An 18164-nucleotide genomic window follows, 5' to 3' on the forward strand; every position below is an offset into this window, starting at 1 on the left:
AATCTATCAATTAGACTTTGGTAATAAGGACATCTGTTTAATTTAAACTGGTCTGGAATATAAACAAACAATTTATAACAAATCTCAAATATAAAATAAAATTATTAAAATAGCTCCCTTGCAAGCAATACAAACATACAATTTGAACATTCAAGACAAATGTTTTGGTGCACTGCAACATGTTACCAAAAAGTAAATAACACACATTATGAAAACAACTCGTTCACCTCTCCGTAAACATTTAAACACTGTACTTGAGAAAAGATAGATCTTGAATAAGAATAAAGAAGTTGATAAACTGTATGGCAAGGTAAGTATTACGCCTTATCAATAAGATTGATTGTAGTTAAATCACCTTCTCTTTGCTTTGACTGTAATAATGGGAATTAATTATAAATGAAGTAATAATGCAAATTAGATATTTCTATGAAATAACTTTTAATACTTGACTAATTTTAGAGTTACACAACGGACACCGACCAGTATCACGCCAAACCTTTTTAGAGCATTGGTAACAACAAAACATGTGACCTATTTTACGTCCATGAACGAAAATACCGTCTTTTGGTCTTGATAAACATGTTTCACATAACTGAGATGTATAATTATTATTATTATTTTTGTTACTAGTCAATAACGAACACTGAATTGTCTTATTTTTAAAAGAAACATTATCGGATAAATCGGAATTAATATTAGAATTATCACACACGTCATTTGAGGATGAGATCTTTTCCTTGACATCGACAAAACCAGATGATGATGATGACATATAATACGATGCATTGTTTAATTTCACAGTACTTGAAGTAGATAAGTTGCTTTTTATACTTAAATCTGAATTATTAACGTTTATTTCTTCAGTAATATTAGCACTTCTAAAGTCATTTAAATTCTGACTGTAGTTTTCTGCAATGTTATTTTCTAAATTTTCAGTCTTGCTACCATTTTCTACAGAAAAAGAACAAGATAGGTTTTTAGAATTTATTAAACTTTGACCAGAAATATTTTGATTTACATTTGTATAATTTGACGAGAGATTACTGTTGCCCAACAATAATAATTCATGGCACTTATTTTCATTCTTATTAATTTTATCATTATGACATGAGCGTTGTTTATTTCTTTTCTTTTTCTTCTTCTTGTTATTTTTAATTTTAGGTCTTGGCGGGAAAAAATTCTTTCGGACCTAAAAGGATAAAATAAATTTATTTTTATTATAATACAAAACATTCAAAATAAAAAACTACAAAATTTCAAACACAAAGACTAGTTTGTTTTTTTTTAACTGTAAGGTCTTAAAAATTATTCTTGTATTCATAATTTTCCATTCAACATAATTATAACTCTCCCGCTATGAATCACGACCTTGCCGATGACGAGTGGGCTTCAGTGCTCAGTGAGACTTAGTAGCTGGACCATAAAGGAGAGATATCTGTTGAAAGGCAGACTAAGGAATGATTCCTGAAAGAGGGCTCTTTCAGTAGTTGTTAAGGGCGTAGGTCAGGAGAACTTACGGCCATATCAACATCACTCAATCTTCTGTGTACTGTGCAGCCGAAAGCAATGGATAACAACAGCTGTTTTTTTTCCAAGCAAATGTAGCTCTCTGCTTTTTCATGTAACAAAGATGGAGGCACCTTCCTTGGTAAAATATTCCGGAGGTAAACTAGTCCCCTGTTCAGATCTCCAGGAGGAAACTAAGGAAGGGGTCACCAAAAAATTAAAAAATAACATTCTACGAGTCGAAGCATAGAATGATACAAGTCTATTGAGTTTTGCACAAAGCATAATTTAGTAATTGCCAACACCCATTTAAAAATAATAATATAATAGACACATGGAAAAAGCCAGGCAATACTACAAGGTATCAGATAGATTATATCATAGTTAAGCAAAGATTTAGAAATCAACTCGACTGCAAAGCATATCCAGGAGCAGATATTGATAGCGATCAAAATTTAATGAAATATAGATTGTGGTTTAAAAACCTAAAGAAAAGGTATCAGATGAATCGGTGGAATTTAGAGAAGCTGAAGGGAAGAGGAGATAAAGGGGATTTTTGAGGAGGACATTGCAAGAGGCCTGAGTAAAAAAGATAAGGTAGAAAATATAGAAGAATGGGAGAATGTTAAAAAGGAAATTCTTAAATCAGCAGAAGCAAACTTAGGCGGAACAAAGAGAACTGGTAGAAAACCTTGGATATCAGAGGATGTATTGCAGCTAAGGGATGAATGTAGAAAGTTTAATAATGCTAGTGATGAAGGTAAAAAGGAAGTATCAACAATTAAGCAATACTATAAACAGGAAGTGCAAATTAGCAACAGATAAGTGTTCAGAAGTGGAAAGAGAAATGATCATTGGTAAAATAGACGAAGCGTAAAGGAAAGTTAAGGAGAATTTGTGGTACGTAAGTTAAAATCTAATAATGTGTTAAATGAAAATGGTACACAGATTTATAATACCAAAGAAAAGGTTGATAGGTGGGTGGAATATACTAGCTGAGAGAAACAATGAATGACATGGATACCGCATGAAAATAAACGAGAACATAACAAAACTAATGAAATGTAGTAGAAGTAAAGTAGACAGACCACTGAATATAAAAATAGGGCAAGAAAACACCATGGAGGTAAAGGAATTCTGTTATTTTGAAAGTAGAATTACTAAAGATAGACAAACCAGCAGTGATATAAAATGAATAGCACAGGCGAAACGAGCTTTCAGGCAGAAATATAATTTGCTTATATCAAAAATTAATTTAAACATCAGGAAAGCATTTCTGAAAATATATGTTTGGAGCATAGATTTATATGGATGTGAAACTTGGATGATCGAAGAATCTGAGAAGATAAGATTAAAAGCTTTTGAAATGTGGTGGTATAGGAGAATGTTAAAAATCATGTAGGTGGATAAAGTGACAAATGAAGAGGTGTTGCGGCAAATTGATGAAGAAAGAAGTATTTGGAAAAATAAATCTAAAGGAAGAGACAAGGTTATAGGTCACATCTTAAGGTATCTTGGAATAGTCGCTTTGATCTTGGAGGAACAGGTAGATGGGAAAAACTGTGCAGGCAGGTAATGTTTTGAATATGTAAAATAAATTGTTAAGGATGTAGGATGTAGGGGATATACCAAAATGAAATGGACTGGCACTAGATAGGGAATCTTGGACAGCTGCACCAAACCAGTCAAATGACTGAAGGCAAAAAAAAATTAATTACAAAAAACACAAGATTTTAATAAAACACAAATTAATCATTTCCCATTTTTTATCAACTCTATGCAATGCTTTCAATAATAATAATACTTACTAGTTTTAATTACGTTACTAATGCGGTAAAAATGATAAAAAATTAAAATGTAATTTCATTTATATGAGTACTTAAATAACTACTGTCCACAAAATAAAATTTTTTGTCAACAGTATCCACAAATACTTCATCAAAACCTGGTAACTCCCACGCTACTCTGATACAAGGCAGAACTTACAGATAATGGATACAAAGTAACCATACAAATCACTAAATAAAAGAAAATGCAAATAAGATGTATCATTAGTTAATGTACGAGGAGGATTGTGTATTAAGTAAATCTTACTTTACTACTAAAGTAAAGAAAAAATAGAAGGTTAATGAATAAAAAAATAAAATTTACTTTCCAAAAAATTTTTATTTTACGTCTATTTACCTCTAGTCTTGTTTCCACATACTCTATTATTAGGCATATCATAACGGACAACATGTTTTTTAAAATCATTAACACACCCTCTGCTCCTAGTCCACTCAGAAAAGTAAAAACTACTTCCTTCAGATGTTTGATTTTTACGCACCAAAAATGTAGTAACTATTTCATGTAACTATGAAAAATATGTGAAAATTTTATGATGTAATAACCATGTTCCAGCAATCCTCTCTGAACAATTTACCAACATGATGCAACACATCATACTCGATGACAAGCCAGTTTTTAAAACAATGTTATGTTCTACCCCCACATTTTTTATATCACTGTCACTCAGCTCATCATTTTGTTATCGTCACTATAAACTTCCTAATATGTCGCATTACATCTAACATACTTTCTGTCTCAGAAATTTAACAACAGATCCTGTTTCTACTCATAGCTGGTTATCCTTGTATCAGGCAGGATCATTAACATTTGTAACAGTAATGTGCAAATGGATATTATTTTCAGTATGACCCTTGTATTTTATTATCAAACGTATAAAAAAAACACGTTTCATGATTTAATCTATATTAACACAGCAAAATGAATGATCTGACAAAAAATCAACACCAGCCTCACATAACAAATAAGAACAAACTAAGCAGATGAAAAACAAAGCAAAAAGCACAATACATAATTATAAGCATAAAATAACAAATTAAAAATAATTTTATGAGACCAGCAATCAAACTAAAAAATAAAATATATAAATGTATATATTTACCTTAAAACACTTTTCGCAGTATCTAAATAATGGATTATTATTTGTAGCTTTACACTGAATGCATGACCAATAGTCCCTTAAAGATAATTCAGGATCAATTTCAGGTTCACACTCAGATGATGAACTATCAGCCCATGTGTCCTCATCATTAGTGGCAAGAGATTTCACTAATTCACAGCCGACTGTTTGTACTATTTGAGTATGTTCCTAAAAAACAAAATTTAAATCAATATAAATTCACAAACTGTTTAAAGTGATGAATGTAATGAACAGTATATTCAACAAAGAGAACAAGGCAAATAAGATAAGCAAAAATGATCATGTAAAACTGAGCACCTCACTAACAATATGGTTACCAAATAAACCATCTAAAATGCATAATTAAGAAATTTTATAGGAATAGATAGGTAACAGTTTCATTTATGTCTTAGAAGGTATTTTCTTGTTTTAACTGAATCAATTTCAAAGATTCAACATAAAATGTAATAATTAAATAATGAATATATAAATTAATCCATAGATTATTAATAATATTAATGCTTTAATTCCAATTTTTCATCTTTACAATACATTATAGTAAATAATTACGCTATATAATTCACAACATGTAATAAAGAAACACAACTTTGTCAAAAATGATCGGCTTGAAATTTGGAGTAATAATATAAGATGAAATAATACTACCAATAAAACAAGAATACTACTTAATAGAATAATAAATGTAGTGAGAAAATAGTACTAAATACAAAATTAACACCATTGTTACTAACATAATCTTCATATGATGAAACGATTCCTTTTAATTCATAACACACTACTCTTGATAGCTGTACCCTATCTATTTCCTAGTTGGCATTGGTAACATTTGTTTTAAATTTCTACTAGGGTGGGGATTGCTCCTATAAATAATTTCTTTCTAGTAAACTCACTGGAAGAAGTCTGAACTAGTCAGATAGGCGATCTTGGTGGCCACAATCCTTTACAAATGATTCTTCTACTAAAAATATCCTGTAGTATCTCCACAGTAGAACAAGCTGTATGGCAAGTGGTGCTGTCCTCTTGCAGTAAGATGAATTATTGAATAATTCTTTGATAGATGGGAGCATCCGTAGTTTTTTTTTTCAAAAAACAAAGGTCCTATTATTTATCCACCTTGAAACCAACTGCACACCATATGACTATTTTTTGTGGGTGTAGGGGAGAATCAATGTGCAGGTTTTCAGTATCCCTGGTTCAGTAGTTCTATTAATATACTTACCAAGGTGAAAAGACGCTTCATCTGTGAAGAATACTTTTAACTAAAATACCATTGTTACCTCTAATGAAGTTCTTGAACCGTTGACAGTAGTGAAACCTTTTAGCATAATCAATAAGTTAGCTTCATAGAAAGCCTGCATTCGATACAGATAACATTTCAGTATTATCCTTGCTGCAGTGTGGGCTGAACCTAATAATGAAGTGTTTTCTCCTGGTTTAATCTCCACAAAGATTTAGGAGATCTTGTAATCTGCCATTTCAATGTCCTTCACGACCTGTGTTGTTAAAACTGACATGTGTAGGCCATGTTTCTGGTCTAACACCGAACCTGTTTCACCAAATTTTTTAAATAACTTCTGAATAACACTTTTCACTGGTGCTTCCTTTTCAAATTTCTCCCTGATCTTTCACCAGCACACAACATTAGATTTCATCTCTAAGCTTTCATCACAAATACACATTCTTAAACAGCTAACCACAGTTTAACAAACAACACCACGATTAGCAACCTTGTTCAAAAATCAAAGCTTGACACAGATTGGTAATATCCAAATGTGCAGGCAATAATAAGCAGTTCTCTCCATTCCAGCTCCAGTCGTACCAACATTTTTCAAATTATTTTACCCACCACACATCAATACATGCATTTTAACAAAAATATGCAGTTAGTATAAACTACTAAGTGATATGGCCTCTTTTAAGTTGAACACTCTGTATTAACAATTTACAAATTAATTTAGCTTTTAATCGTTCAACATTAACAGCCTCAATAAATCAGAGTTCATCTCCTTAAATTAAACAACCGGAACTCAGGGGAAAATTAATAAGTAACATGATGTTGAAACATCAACATTGACATCAAAACTAAATAGTTGAAATATTGTTATACAAACACAAATAACATTATAATAATTACAAACTGAAGCGCAAAGCAGTTAATAATTGAACTCCCACACTAGTTCCAATTTAAAAAGCCACTCAATTCTGTAATAGGCTGCCAGCTTATCCCAATTCTTTCAGTCCAAAGAATTTATGAATAATCACATTACAGTTCAAATGACCCTTTTTTCTTATTCCTGTTTAGCATCCAGGAATTACCGTTCAGGAATTATTTCAGAGGATGAATGAGGATGATATATATGAGTGTAAATGAAGTGTAGTGTTGTACAGTCTCAGTTTGACCATTCCTGAAATGTGTGTTTAATTGAAACCCAACCACCAAAGAACATCGGTATCCACGATCTAGTATTCAAATCCATATAAAAGAAACTGCCTTTACTGACTTGAACGCTGGAACTCTTAACTTCCAAATCAGCTGATTTGGAAATACACATTCACCACTAGACAGACCCAGTAGATAAAGCTCAACTGACCCTAGCCAGGGAAATCTCCACTCAGCAAGGGCAAGGCATCTACATTCATTGTAGGTATTAAAATTGCACCTGAATATTTATATTTATTGACACACATTCTATTTATCTACCTGTAAATACCACCTTTCATTCTTTCCCATTTTCTCCCTTCTCTGAAAACCATTATTTTTTTTATTTTTCTAGATAGATCCTTAAATTCCACAGTTAACAATAATATTACACCAATTTATTAAACATCTACTGAAGCCCTGCAAGGATATCTGCTAACAGACTACGTCATCCACATATAATAAATACCTTTATTCTAGTCCCTCGCACCAGAAAAACTCTTCCCCTTCCAATAAATACCTCAAATAACATTTAGAAAAAGAGCAAATAATAGTGAACTAAGAACACACCCTTTCTGGAGCCTCACTGAAATGGTGCATTTCTTTGATAGACCATCTTTACACCAAACAGTAATTACTGTTATCCTTTCATTTAACCTTATAATTTTAGTTGACATTAATAATAAATTTTATAAATTTACATTGTTATAAAAAGATTAAAAAAAGAATTTCTAATCAACTGAATTAAATGCGGCGAAAATATTTACAAAAAACTAAAAACCTAGCCTTTATTTTTTGAGAGTTTTTAATGAACAATTGACAAAATAAAATTTCCATGGTAAAATACATGTATTCCTTCTAGGAGCCAGCTTGGAGCTCATCTAAAATATTTTCTTGAAACTCACCTATTTATCCTTTTTAGCAACCCTATAAAAAGTTTAACAGTAATTTAAAAAGTAAACACCTCTGCAATTTTGCACTGTATCAACCTGCCCTTTCTTGTGAAGTAAAAAAAAAAAACAGAAAATTTAAAAATATCTGGAACTCTCACTCTTCTACACACACATACATATATATATAAATTTCCAAAAAATTATCCGAAGCATTACTAATAAAATTCATATGGGATGCAATCCACTCCATGGGCCTTATTTCTGCCTCCTTTAACAAAACTTTATTTCCTCCACACAAAATCTCGATCCAATGAATCACTCACTGAAGCAACAAAGTGTACTGGAGGTGCAAGCAATGAAGGGGTTTCAGAAAAAAATCAAAAACAACATGTTCCTAAGCATCAATTGAATTATTACTTACTGGTTTATTTTTATTCTTAAATTTGTTCATCGCTTCCCAAATCCCTGATCACATGTAGTGGCCAGGGTATCAAAAAGTTCCAACTGATAATTCTTCTGTTTAACTTCATATAATTGTATTTATTGATTTTTTCTTTTAAATTAATTTTTCTAATGTATCTGAATTATTAAATCTGTATAAATTAAGAAATGATAATGCTGTATCTCTTAAATTTCAACATTCAAAATCAAGCCAAGGTTTTTTAAACATATTTAATAGACTTTGATCTATTGAACTCCTGCTTTTTTATTCATATAAACAACTTGTTACAGCATTTACAATCTGCTGTACGTTATCTCTAGTATTTAATACAAAACTTTATTAGCAATCTTGTCTTTATACAATGCTTCGTTATCAATTTTCAAAATTAACTTAGCCAACAACAGCAAGCACAATTTCTACATCTATTTTTTTCCCACGTAAAATTTCAAACTACTGTTTCAGGATAAACTTGAAATCATTTGCATACTCCATAAAATTAAACAGTACTGTGACAATATCATTTACAGATGAACCCATCAATGACAAATGTCATTTACCCACTACATCTTCAAGGGCCCTAGTGACAATAACATAGTCAAAATCATCACACAAATTCAAGTTGTTGAGTGCAAATCATCACACAAATTCAAGTTGTGTGTACACAAGTTCATGAGTATTAACTCCTGAGATATTTTCCTTCTTATTTAAGTTTATTTATAAAAACTAATCCAAATATATGAAAAACTCTCAGCTCCCCTCTGATTCGCAAATTTTTGTCTCCCATTATTACAGCAATATCTGAATTTTGTAATAAAATATCAAATAAATTAGAAAATCTGAGTCTTAGTTGTTACCATTAAAAAGTTGACTGGCAATAACCTTATCTCAGTCACAACTGACTTGGATTTTCTGATTTTTATTGCAAAATTCAGATAATAATGTAATAATGAGGGGACAAAAATGTGCAGATCAGAGGGGAGCTGGGAATATTGCATATATCTGGATTAGTTTTTATAAATAAACTTGAATGAGAATACCTGTTGAGACATGGAGGAAAATCCTATTCCACTCGTGCTTGGCTTTCTTCAAGTCATTAAATTTGGTTAAAAAGATCTACATTTAACATGTTCAGTTCCAACATACCATCCTCTGGACCAGCCATTATTTTCACGTGATTCGATCAAAAACATTTCACATCTTCCACCAAAAGATCATAGCACAAAATAGTACAATTTTACAATACATCACCTTAATTTCTTCCCGCAAAGCCAGCAGTTTACTTCAATTTTTCCTAACTTCTTTTGTATAATCACAATATAACTTTTTTCCTATATTACAAATTTGGTGTTCCTAAGTTTTCATACACATTGAAAAATCATGTCAATTGCTTGTCCTTAATCAAGCGCACGACTACCATAGTATTTGAAGTTCATAAAAAGATGAGCTCTAAGTAACTCAATATCACTTGCATACCCCCACACATTAGCACAGAATTATTTTACATTTGATGCACAATTACCACTTTTAATATCATTTAGTCCTTTAAAAATAACACTGTTCTTCCTTCACCTTCCTTCAAAGTCATTTATCCTAGCGCCTCATTGCTTTCAAATATGTCCCTCAATTTATAAACTTCCACCTTAACTGTTCAATTTTTCTCTTCAAGTGTTTGAATTTTCATCATGAGCCAACTTCTCGTCCAGAAGGGTGACCACATCAGTTGTTCCAATAACATACTTTTTGTTCACCCAATGTATCCAACTCTATCTTTTCATCTCCCTTTGAACTTCTCCTGGAGAACTGCTTCAAATCTTTTTTTCAAGCATATTATCAGCATTCGCGTAACTCAATAATAGAATGAATAAAAGAAAAAACATATACTGAATATTAAAAGAATACAAAAAATAATCTATTAATTAGAAAATATAAACAAAAATAGTATACTGTTCACAATTAAGCATTCTACATTAACAATAACGCAAAGGGACTTGTACAAACTAGCAATACGATCAACAGATCTCAATGCCTAGACAGCTCAACTCCAACTCAGATTTTCCAAAAATTACAGATACAGAGATGTAATTTTTCACAGAATCAAAGATCAGATAAAACTAAAAATCAACAAAGAACAAGGATAGTGAAATTTTTTGAGCGAATGGGAAACTAAACTTGTGGTCTATACAGGCTTCTCTTATTATCAATATCAAAGAATCTACAAGTTCTTAAAGTGGTGTAGTTGTTTAAGTCTCTGTTAGCGTAACAAAAAAATTAATAAAATACTCAACTGTTGCCATTCCATTATTTACACAAAAAAGTGAACAATGATTTATCTAAAGTTGAAAAAAAAGCCCAAAGGTTTGATATGAGAACCTCCTCCTGCTCTTGAATCCGGTTAATTATTCTTGTTTCAATTTTAAATAAAGGAACAATTTTTCAGGTTAAGTACAGAAAACCAGAAAAACCGACCGTAGTCAAACATTCCTTGGAAACTAGTCATTAAAATAATTTATTATGAACTGAAGTAGTAAGAAATGTCCATATAAAGATACGGATGGGAAATTATTTTATTGATAATGGGTATAATTGTGAGTACAGGGCTGATAGCCTCTTTAATTTGAAAATAACAATAATATTTAATAGTACATATCCTACAGAATCAGATGCAGATGATAAAACATCAGGTAACACAAACTCTTGTTCAGATAAACTGGCCGGTTCATATTCTTCAGCCGGGCTTATAGTATGACCAGCATCACCTCCTATTGTATAAACTATATTGCTATCATCACTATATGACAAATCTGAAGTATCTTTTGCTGAATCTGAAACAAGAATTAAAAAAAAATTCATTAACACAAAAAAGAATTATTCCAGTAGATTTTATATAACACACATGCATGCATGTATGCATACATGCACGTATACACTCAGACTTTTCAGCAGCTTTCTAGTTTTCTTACACAAATATTTGCTTATTCACTTAAGCAAGTACTAATTGTAGTCCAAAAACCACTTCCTTTTTTGATCATGTTCAAAATCTACCGGTTCATTTTTAAGTTTGCATCTCATGATGTTTAGCAAAAAATAAGGAACGAATGAATAAGTAGTCACAGGCAAGTAGCAGCACTATCTGAGGTGTAGCAGGATGCTTTCTAAGGGAAAATAATATACCCAAAAATGTCACAAACCTGATAAGGATACTGCATCTCAGCTATTTATGAATAAACTAATACATGTATGTACATTCTTCGTGTCTTTTAGAACAAATAGCCATTCTTCAAGTGCTACCACGACAGATGGGTATGAACAAGGAGCTGGACAAAACAAAACAGTCCAAATAAGTAAAGGCCTAAATGAACATGCTTCAAGTTGCAGCATGGAATGTTAGAAGTTTAAATAAAGATGATAAGGTGGATAATTTCAAGGAAACATTAAATTAATTGATGGAGATCATAGTCTAGATTAAATAAATGAAAGAGGAACTACGCTTTCAGAAGGTTGCAGTTAATATATTTGTGATCACAAACACCCTATTTAAATAAAAATACTAAAAGAAAGTACATACATGTGACCAGAAAACACAGGAATTTGTTAGATTACAAAATTGTGAAGAAGTGATTTCAAAATCAAATTATAAACATACCTAGAAGCTGACACTGATTTTTACCACCGTTTATTAATGATGAAATAAAGGTAAAGTTTAAGAACATAAATAAAAAATAAAAAAAAATGATGCAAAGTTAAAATTTAAATAAATCTTAGTTTCAGGCATAAATGTTACACCAGTAGGCTTCGCTGCGAAAAAATGGGCAAATTTAAGAAAGGAAAGATTAAGGCAGGAGAGGAGACATAAGAAGAAAAGTAACAGTAGGAGGTTAGAAAACCATAGATAAAAAATGTACACAAAACTAAAGGACCAACAGAGAAACTAGAAAAATACAAAACAAAACAAGATAAAAAATTGTATTAACAGATAAAAAATAAAATTAACAAAATATGTAAGTACCACACAAAGATCAATTCAAGGAGTGGTGTGTCGAGGTAAATTAAGATATAAATACTATTGATGGAAAGATATATGTAACATATATAAAAATCAGACAAAAGTTAAAGGAATGAACCAAAATGTATTTGTACTAACGTACAAATGGAAAACCTCTTGTTATAGAGAGGAGAAAGAGGTAAAGAGATAAAGAAACAGAAAGCAAGTATATGTAGAACTGTACAGAACAAAAAAATTATCCATTGTAATAGTAAAGAAGAAGAAGGGTGTAATATTTAGGATCCGACTTTGTAACTTCTTTACAAAATAACTTTAACAAAAGTCAGATTGAACCTTCACGAGGTGCCCCGGGATATATCTGGAACAAATGGGAGAAATTTATCCGATGAACTGATCTAAACGAACTTCACAGCTTCATTTATCATTGAATCACACCTTATTAACACTTCACCAGATCACAACTAGTTGTAACTTGGGACCTAGTCCCATCACAGGTGACCCCTTTACAATCAACCGTGAAAGATATTTTAAGAAATACTCCACCGGCTGAACCAAGCAACACCAGTTCAGAGAAGGCAGCATTAGAATATAGTGGGCTGCCCACTTAGAAGATAACTTGCAATTGGAAGCATTGTAACTCCCCAGCACTACACACACTAACATGAGAAATACAAAGTTCAAAACCAAACCAAATCACCTACATTTCCACACACAGTGTAAACATGCTCAAGCAGACTGGTAAACTAAAAATAATAACTGGCCCGATGGACAAACATAAAATTCTCATCACGAGTCTACAGAAAATAATAAGTAACACTGACAAGGACGACATGGAATTTCAAGGATAAAGGTACATTTGGGAAGAAAGTGATGAAAAACGTCCCACAGTTTGGAACAGGATTTTTAGTCTACCTCAAAATAATAAAACTCCATACAAGAATTCAAGTCACAATCCCCAAGAATCTCAAAACTCAGCCTAAACGCATCTAATAAAATCTATACTAATAAACACCCATGCACACATTAATAATAAAAATAACTGTCCAAAGGACCGTAAAAAAACAGAAAAGTTCTGGGATTTACTCGTTGTGACTATAAATAACATCTCCAAAAACCATGTTAAACAATTAAAAAGAAACTTCAATGCTCAACTAGGCAGAGAAAGAAGATACTGCGTCATCATCAGAAAATGACCCCCCCAAAAGAAAACAAAAACGGGCAGAAACTCATCAATCTCTGCAGAAACCAGAACCTAATCTCAAAATTCACATTTCAAGAGGAAACCTCAAAACCTGTAAACACCCAGACTACACTAAAGGACAATGGCAACTAGACCATATATTCATGAACAAACACCACCACCACAAAGAGATCTACAATGTGAGTAGACACAGGCTCAGATCACCATGTAGTCAAAATTAAAATTTAATTTACTCCCCAAAGAAAACAACAAAATCAAGATCAAGGAAAACTCGAAGATCTAGTCAAAAACATTAAACAAATCGCAGAATTATCCGCAATAAAATTCTATAAAAAAAATCATCAAAGGTGGAACAGTGAATGTGTTTAAATAGTAGAGAAAAGGCATAAAGCATGGCTATTTCACCATTCTCAAAAATCAGAAACATCCTTCCAAATTCTAATAAAACAAAGAAAAGAAACTACCTGAACCCTAAAGAGAATAAAAAGACAACACCATAAAGACACACTAAAAAAGACACCATAAAGACACACCACAAAGTCAATAGAAGAATTCAATGATTCACAGTCGAAAGACTACAACAAAACCTTCAAAGAACTCCAAAAATACCAAACCCCCAACCCTACTAATAAAGAATGAAAATGGTAAACTGGCCCATGACAATAAAGAAAATGTAGAAATCCTCGCTAAATATTTCAACAAACTTTTAAATTGCAAAAAATTGACAAAACTCCTAAACTTCAACACAACCAGAAACATCAACCCTCCCACAATAAAAGAATTCTACCAAGCATTGGTGAGATGAAGAATTACAAAGCAGCGGGAGACGATCAGACTTTTGTAGATTTGGAAACGTGCAGAAAGATCAGCAAAAACTGTCCTTTATCAACAGCTTGTCAACATCTGGATCAAAGAACTACCAAAACACTGGACGACAGCCCTCATCCATCCACTACACAAAAAAGGGGACAAAACAGACCCTAACAATTACTGGAAAATCTCACTCCTAGACAAAACATACAAAATTCTTTCAAGAATCATCCTCAACAGGATCGGTTCACGACTGGAGAAAGAACCAGGAGAAGAATACCAGGGAGGTTTCAGACCCTGGAGGAGCTGTCCAGACAGATTATGAGTCTCAAGCTAATAATGGATTACAACAGTAAACGAAATAGAGACATGGGGATAAAATTTGTAATTTCAAGAAAACTTATGATTGCATCTACAGAGAATCCCTACTAAAAATTATAAGACACCTCAGATCACATAGCAAATTAATAAACATGATAATATTGGCCCTCACAAACATTAAGTTGAAGGCGAGATTCTGAGGCGAGTTCTCCAAACCATTTAAGACCTTAACAGGACTGTGCCAAGGCGAAAGGCTTTGACTACTATTATTCAACTGCATTCTAGAAATTGTAATAAGGCAGTGACTCAACAAATTCCCTCAAAAGTAAAAATAAGCCAAAAAATCAAAATATACTGTCTTTGTTTCACCAACGACTTGGAACTGCTAGTTAGAGAACTCGGAACACAAACATCTTCAACACTAGAAAGGGCACAAAGATCATAACATATGGAAAAAGTACTGAGAGGACCACGAGACCCAAACAGTCCCATCAAAGAGACTTGGATAATGGTCATACTAGAGTGATCATATGTAGTCACAAAAGATGAAAATAATAAAATGAGAAATGAGAATAATATGTTAATTTAAAAGTCACTACTATCACATATTATAATCTGAATTTGACAGAGCTCTGAAAAATTTAAACAAAACTGAAGCATAGGAATTCTATCTGAATTGTCATGCCGTGAAGAAATGATAACTACTTGTACAATTATACTGTCTGGAAGAAGTAGAACTGAATACAGTATTGTAGGCATAATGCAATACAATGCAAAATTTATGAAGTATTTTTACTATACCAAAAAAACATAGGAGCAGATAAATGTACAAATTATCAGTTTAACATCTCGCATCAAAAATGACAGTTCACATGTAGGATAGAAAACAAAACAAAACAAGCAATAGATAAATCAGATAAAAATAGTTTATCTTAAAAAGAGCATGGTCCAAGTAATCCCATTTTGGCCCTTTTTAGAAGGGAGGCTTTAAAAAATAAAGCCTTCAATTTGCAGATCTGCATACATTTGATAATTTGGAATAAAAGAATTTAACTTTTTTTTTTTAAATTTGTAAGAAATAAGAAAACAAATATAATCTATAAAAAAAGAAGCTAACACAGTTGTAGGACTTTACCAGGGGTGAATTGGACTTTACCATCTGATTGTTTCTGATACACAGCTTACACACACAACTTAAATTAAAATATTTATAATTTTATTTAAATACAATATTTTTTCAATTATTTAATTGAATGATTCTAACTAAAACGCACATCCATAGCAATTTAATTTGCACAGGTGTAGCAATACTAGCTTCATCAGTTGGTACTAATGTAATTTCATAACTTATATAGAACAAATTTTGCTTGTACAATCAGCAGACTGGTGTACCGCAAGGCTTAATGCACAAGGTACCAAGTCAATTGGGTGATTGAGTTTGAGACCCAGCCAGACCGAGTTACTCTTTTACACTTTAAATATTATTAATTTATTTAATTCTACTGCTCACCTGTGACATTACAACATAGCAGACAACAATAGCATTGTTTGTTATGGGGGTATGATTTAAAAAACATTTTTTGTACATATTGTTATTTTTTAATTGTTAACATAAGAAAAATACAACCCTAACTAGGTGAAATCAAGATACTGAGGATGACCTTGCCCTACAGCCTCACCCCTTTGACCTCCTTGACCTTTTAATTTGAAAATTTAATGGCATCAACGCCCCATATATAGAAGTAATCTGACAAAGTTTGGTCAAAATTAGTCAGCAGTTCTAGAGATATAAGCTGATTTAGAAGTCAACAATGAATGCAATACATACATACATACATACATACAAACATTAACATCCAGAAAATTTCCATCTGGTTTTTTTGGTTCCTTAGGAGTCAAAACAAAGATTCAGTGAAAACCGCATATGCTCAAATTGGACCGATTACAATACTTTCCCTTCTAGAAATGTATTACTACCTAGGCAGGAAAGTAAAAAATCAGATAGCAATAAAAAAGTAAGAGATTAAGGATGGCAAGTTTTGATTTAGAAAGGAATACCTTCTCCCCGTTATTTTTCAACTTATATACGGAAGAAGCAAATAAAAAAAAAGGAATGAATGGTAAATTTGGTACTTTCTGGGACCACTAATGGAGAGCATTACATCTGGTAAAAGGGAGTGTCATGCCGTCAGGCATCGAAATGCAGAGTGCACACTGCCTCATTGCACAGAGGCGACCCCCACATGCTCAGGGGGCTCCTAAGCGCTCAGCCGCAGACCTATCTGCCCCGGCATCCTCCGACATATCATTTGCTGGCAGGAGTCTTCATAAATATGTAGCTTATCTATCTATCACCTTCTTAACATAGCTCTCAACAGCTTTCCATTCTTTAACTACTTTTAGCATTATGCTTTGTGCGTCCACTGGACAGAACATATCTTCCAAGCCTAACATATTTAACATCAGCCTGCGTTCTTCATCAAAGCGCAGACAAGTGAAACGCACACGGTTAGGAGTCTCTTCCTCATCGCAGTCAGGGCAGCGATCTGTGTGGTCCAGGCCATATTTATACAGATATACCCTGAAACCACCAGGACCTGCTAGGAACTACGTTAAACTGTATCCCAGCGAGCCACGGGTCCTCCTACACCAACTCCTGATGTCACTTATAAGACGATGGGTCCACCGACCTTTAGTGGCTCGGTCCCATCATTCCTGCCAAGTCTCCATTAATTCTTCTGTTATCTAGGATGTTATGCGCTTTTTGTCTCTTTAATGGCAGGGACCTCTGCTCCCAGAGCCTCTTCTGCAAACTAACAAAATCTATGGCACTGCACCCGCCTGGACTTCAACTGCCTTCTTAGAGACTGTTCTATATGCTGCTATGATTCGCAAACATCATCTATGAACCTGATATTTTACAAATCTTGTTACATCAGCCAAAGCTCCACCCCGTACAGTATTGTAGCGTACGTCACTCACACTAATAAAGGTGATGCAGGAACTAGTTAAAAGTTTAAGTCGATAAAATCGAAAGTGAATAGGTCATAAGCTGAATGTTGAGAGGATAGAAATCTGTAGCAGAATTTTATATGATAATCAGATTGGTGGATTTGGGTATATTAAGATATCCAATTTTAGTTAATTTATTGTTAAAGGGATGTGTAGAAGATAAAAACTATAGAGGTAAACAAGGTTGAAATATACAACACAGATGACTGATGATTAAAGATCTAGTAAATATTTCAAGGTAAAAAGATTAGTACACAACAGAAAGAAATCATCAATGTTAAATTATATAATGGACAGGATTACATAAAAGGTAAAATTGTAAACTGCACCCCATGTAATTTAATGGTTCTAACATTTACAGGAATACACTCCTACAAAATGAAGTAAAGCAAAAATACCAACATCCAAAACAGTTTAAATAAAACCAGTTTCCATAGATTATCCGTTAAACAATACTAGATGTTATACGACAATTAAAAAATTAATTACATTAAATGTGTTCAGATTAAATAGAATGTTTCCTATCAATGTTCAGTATAGTGGACTTCCATGATGTCCTTCAGCATCTTCA

The 18164-nt window shown here is 32.5% G+C and overlaps 1 protein-coding gene across 1 annotated transcript in view; it reads right to left on the reverse strand.

Annotated features, from left to right (window-relative positions):
* The window catches only part of LOC142328236 (PTS-dependent dihydroxyacetone kinase 1, dihydroxyacetone-binding subunit DhaK-like), a 128964-nt gene that overhangs the window by 92460 nt on the left and 18340 nt on the right, over nucleotides 1–18164 (reverse strand). Inside the window, exons 4-5 of the mRNA XM_075371852.1 lie at nucleotides 10899–11068; nucleotides 4454–4660 (exon numbers count right to left, since the gene is read on the reverse strand). Of these exons, the coding sequence (XP_075227967.1) occupies nucleotides 4454–4660; nucleotides 10899–11068 (377 nt within the window). The remainder of the gene's footprint in view (nucleotides 1–4453; nucleotides 4661–10898; nucleotides 11069–18164) is intronic.

This window comes from Lycorma delicatula, chromosome 7 (genome assembly GCF_047948215.1).
Source record: "Lycorma delicatula isolate Av1 chromosome 7, ASM4794821v1, whole genome shotgun sequence".
NCBI classification, from domain to species: Eukaryota; Metazoa; Arthropoda; class Insecta; order Hemiptera; family Fulgoridae; genus Lycorma; species Lycorma delicatula.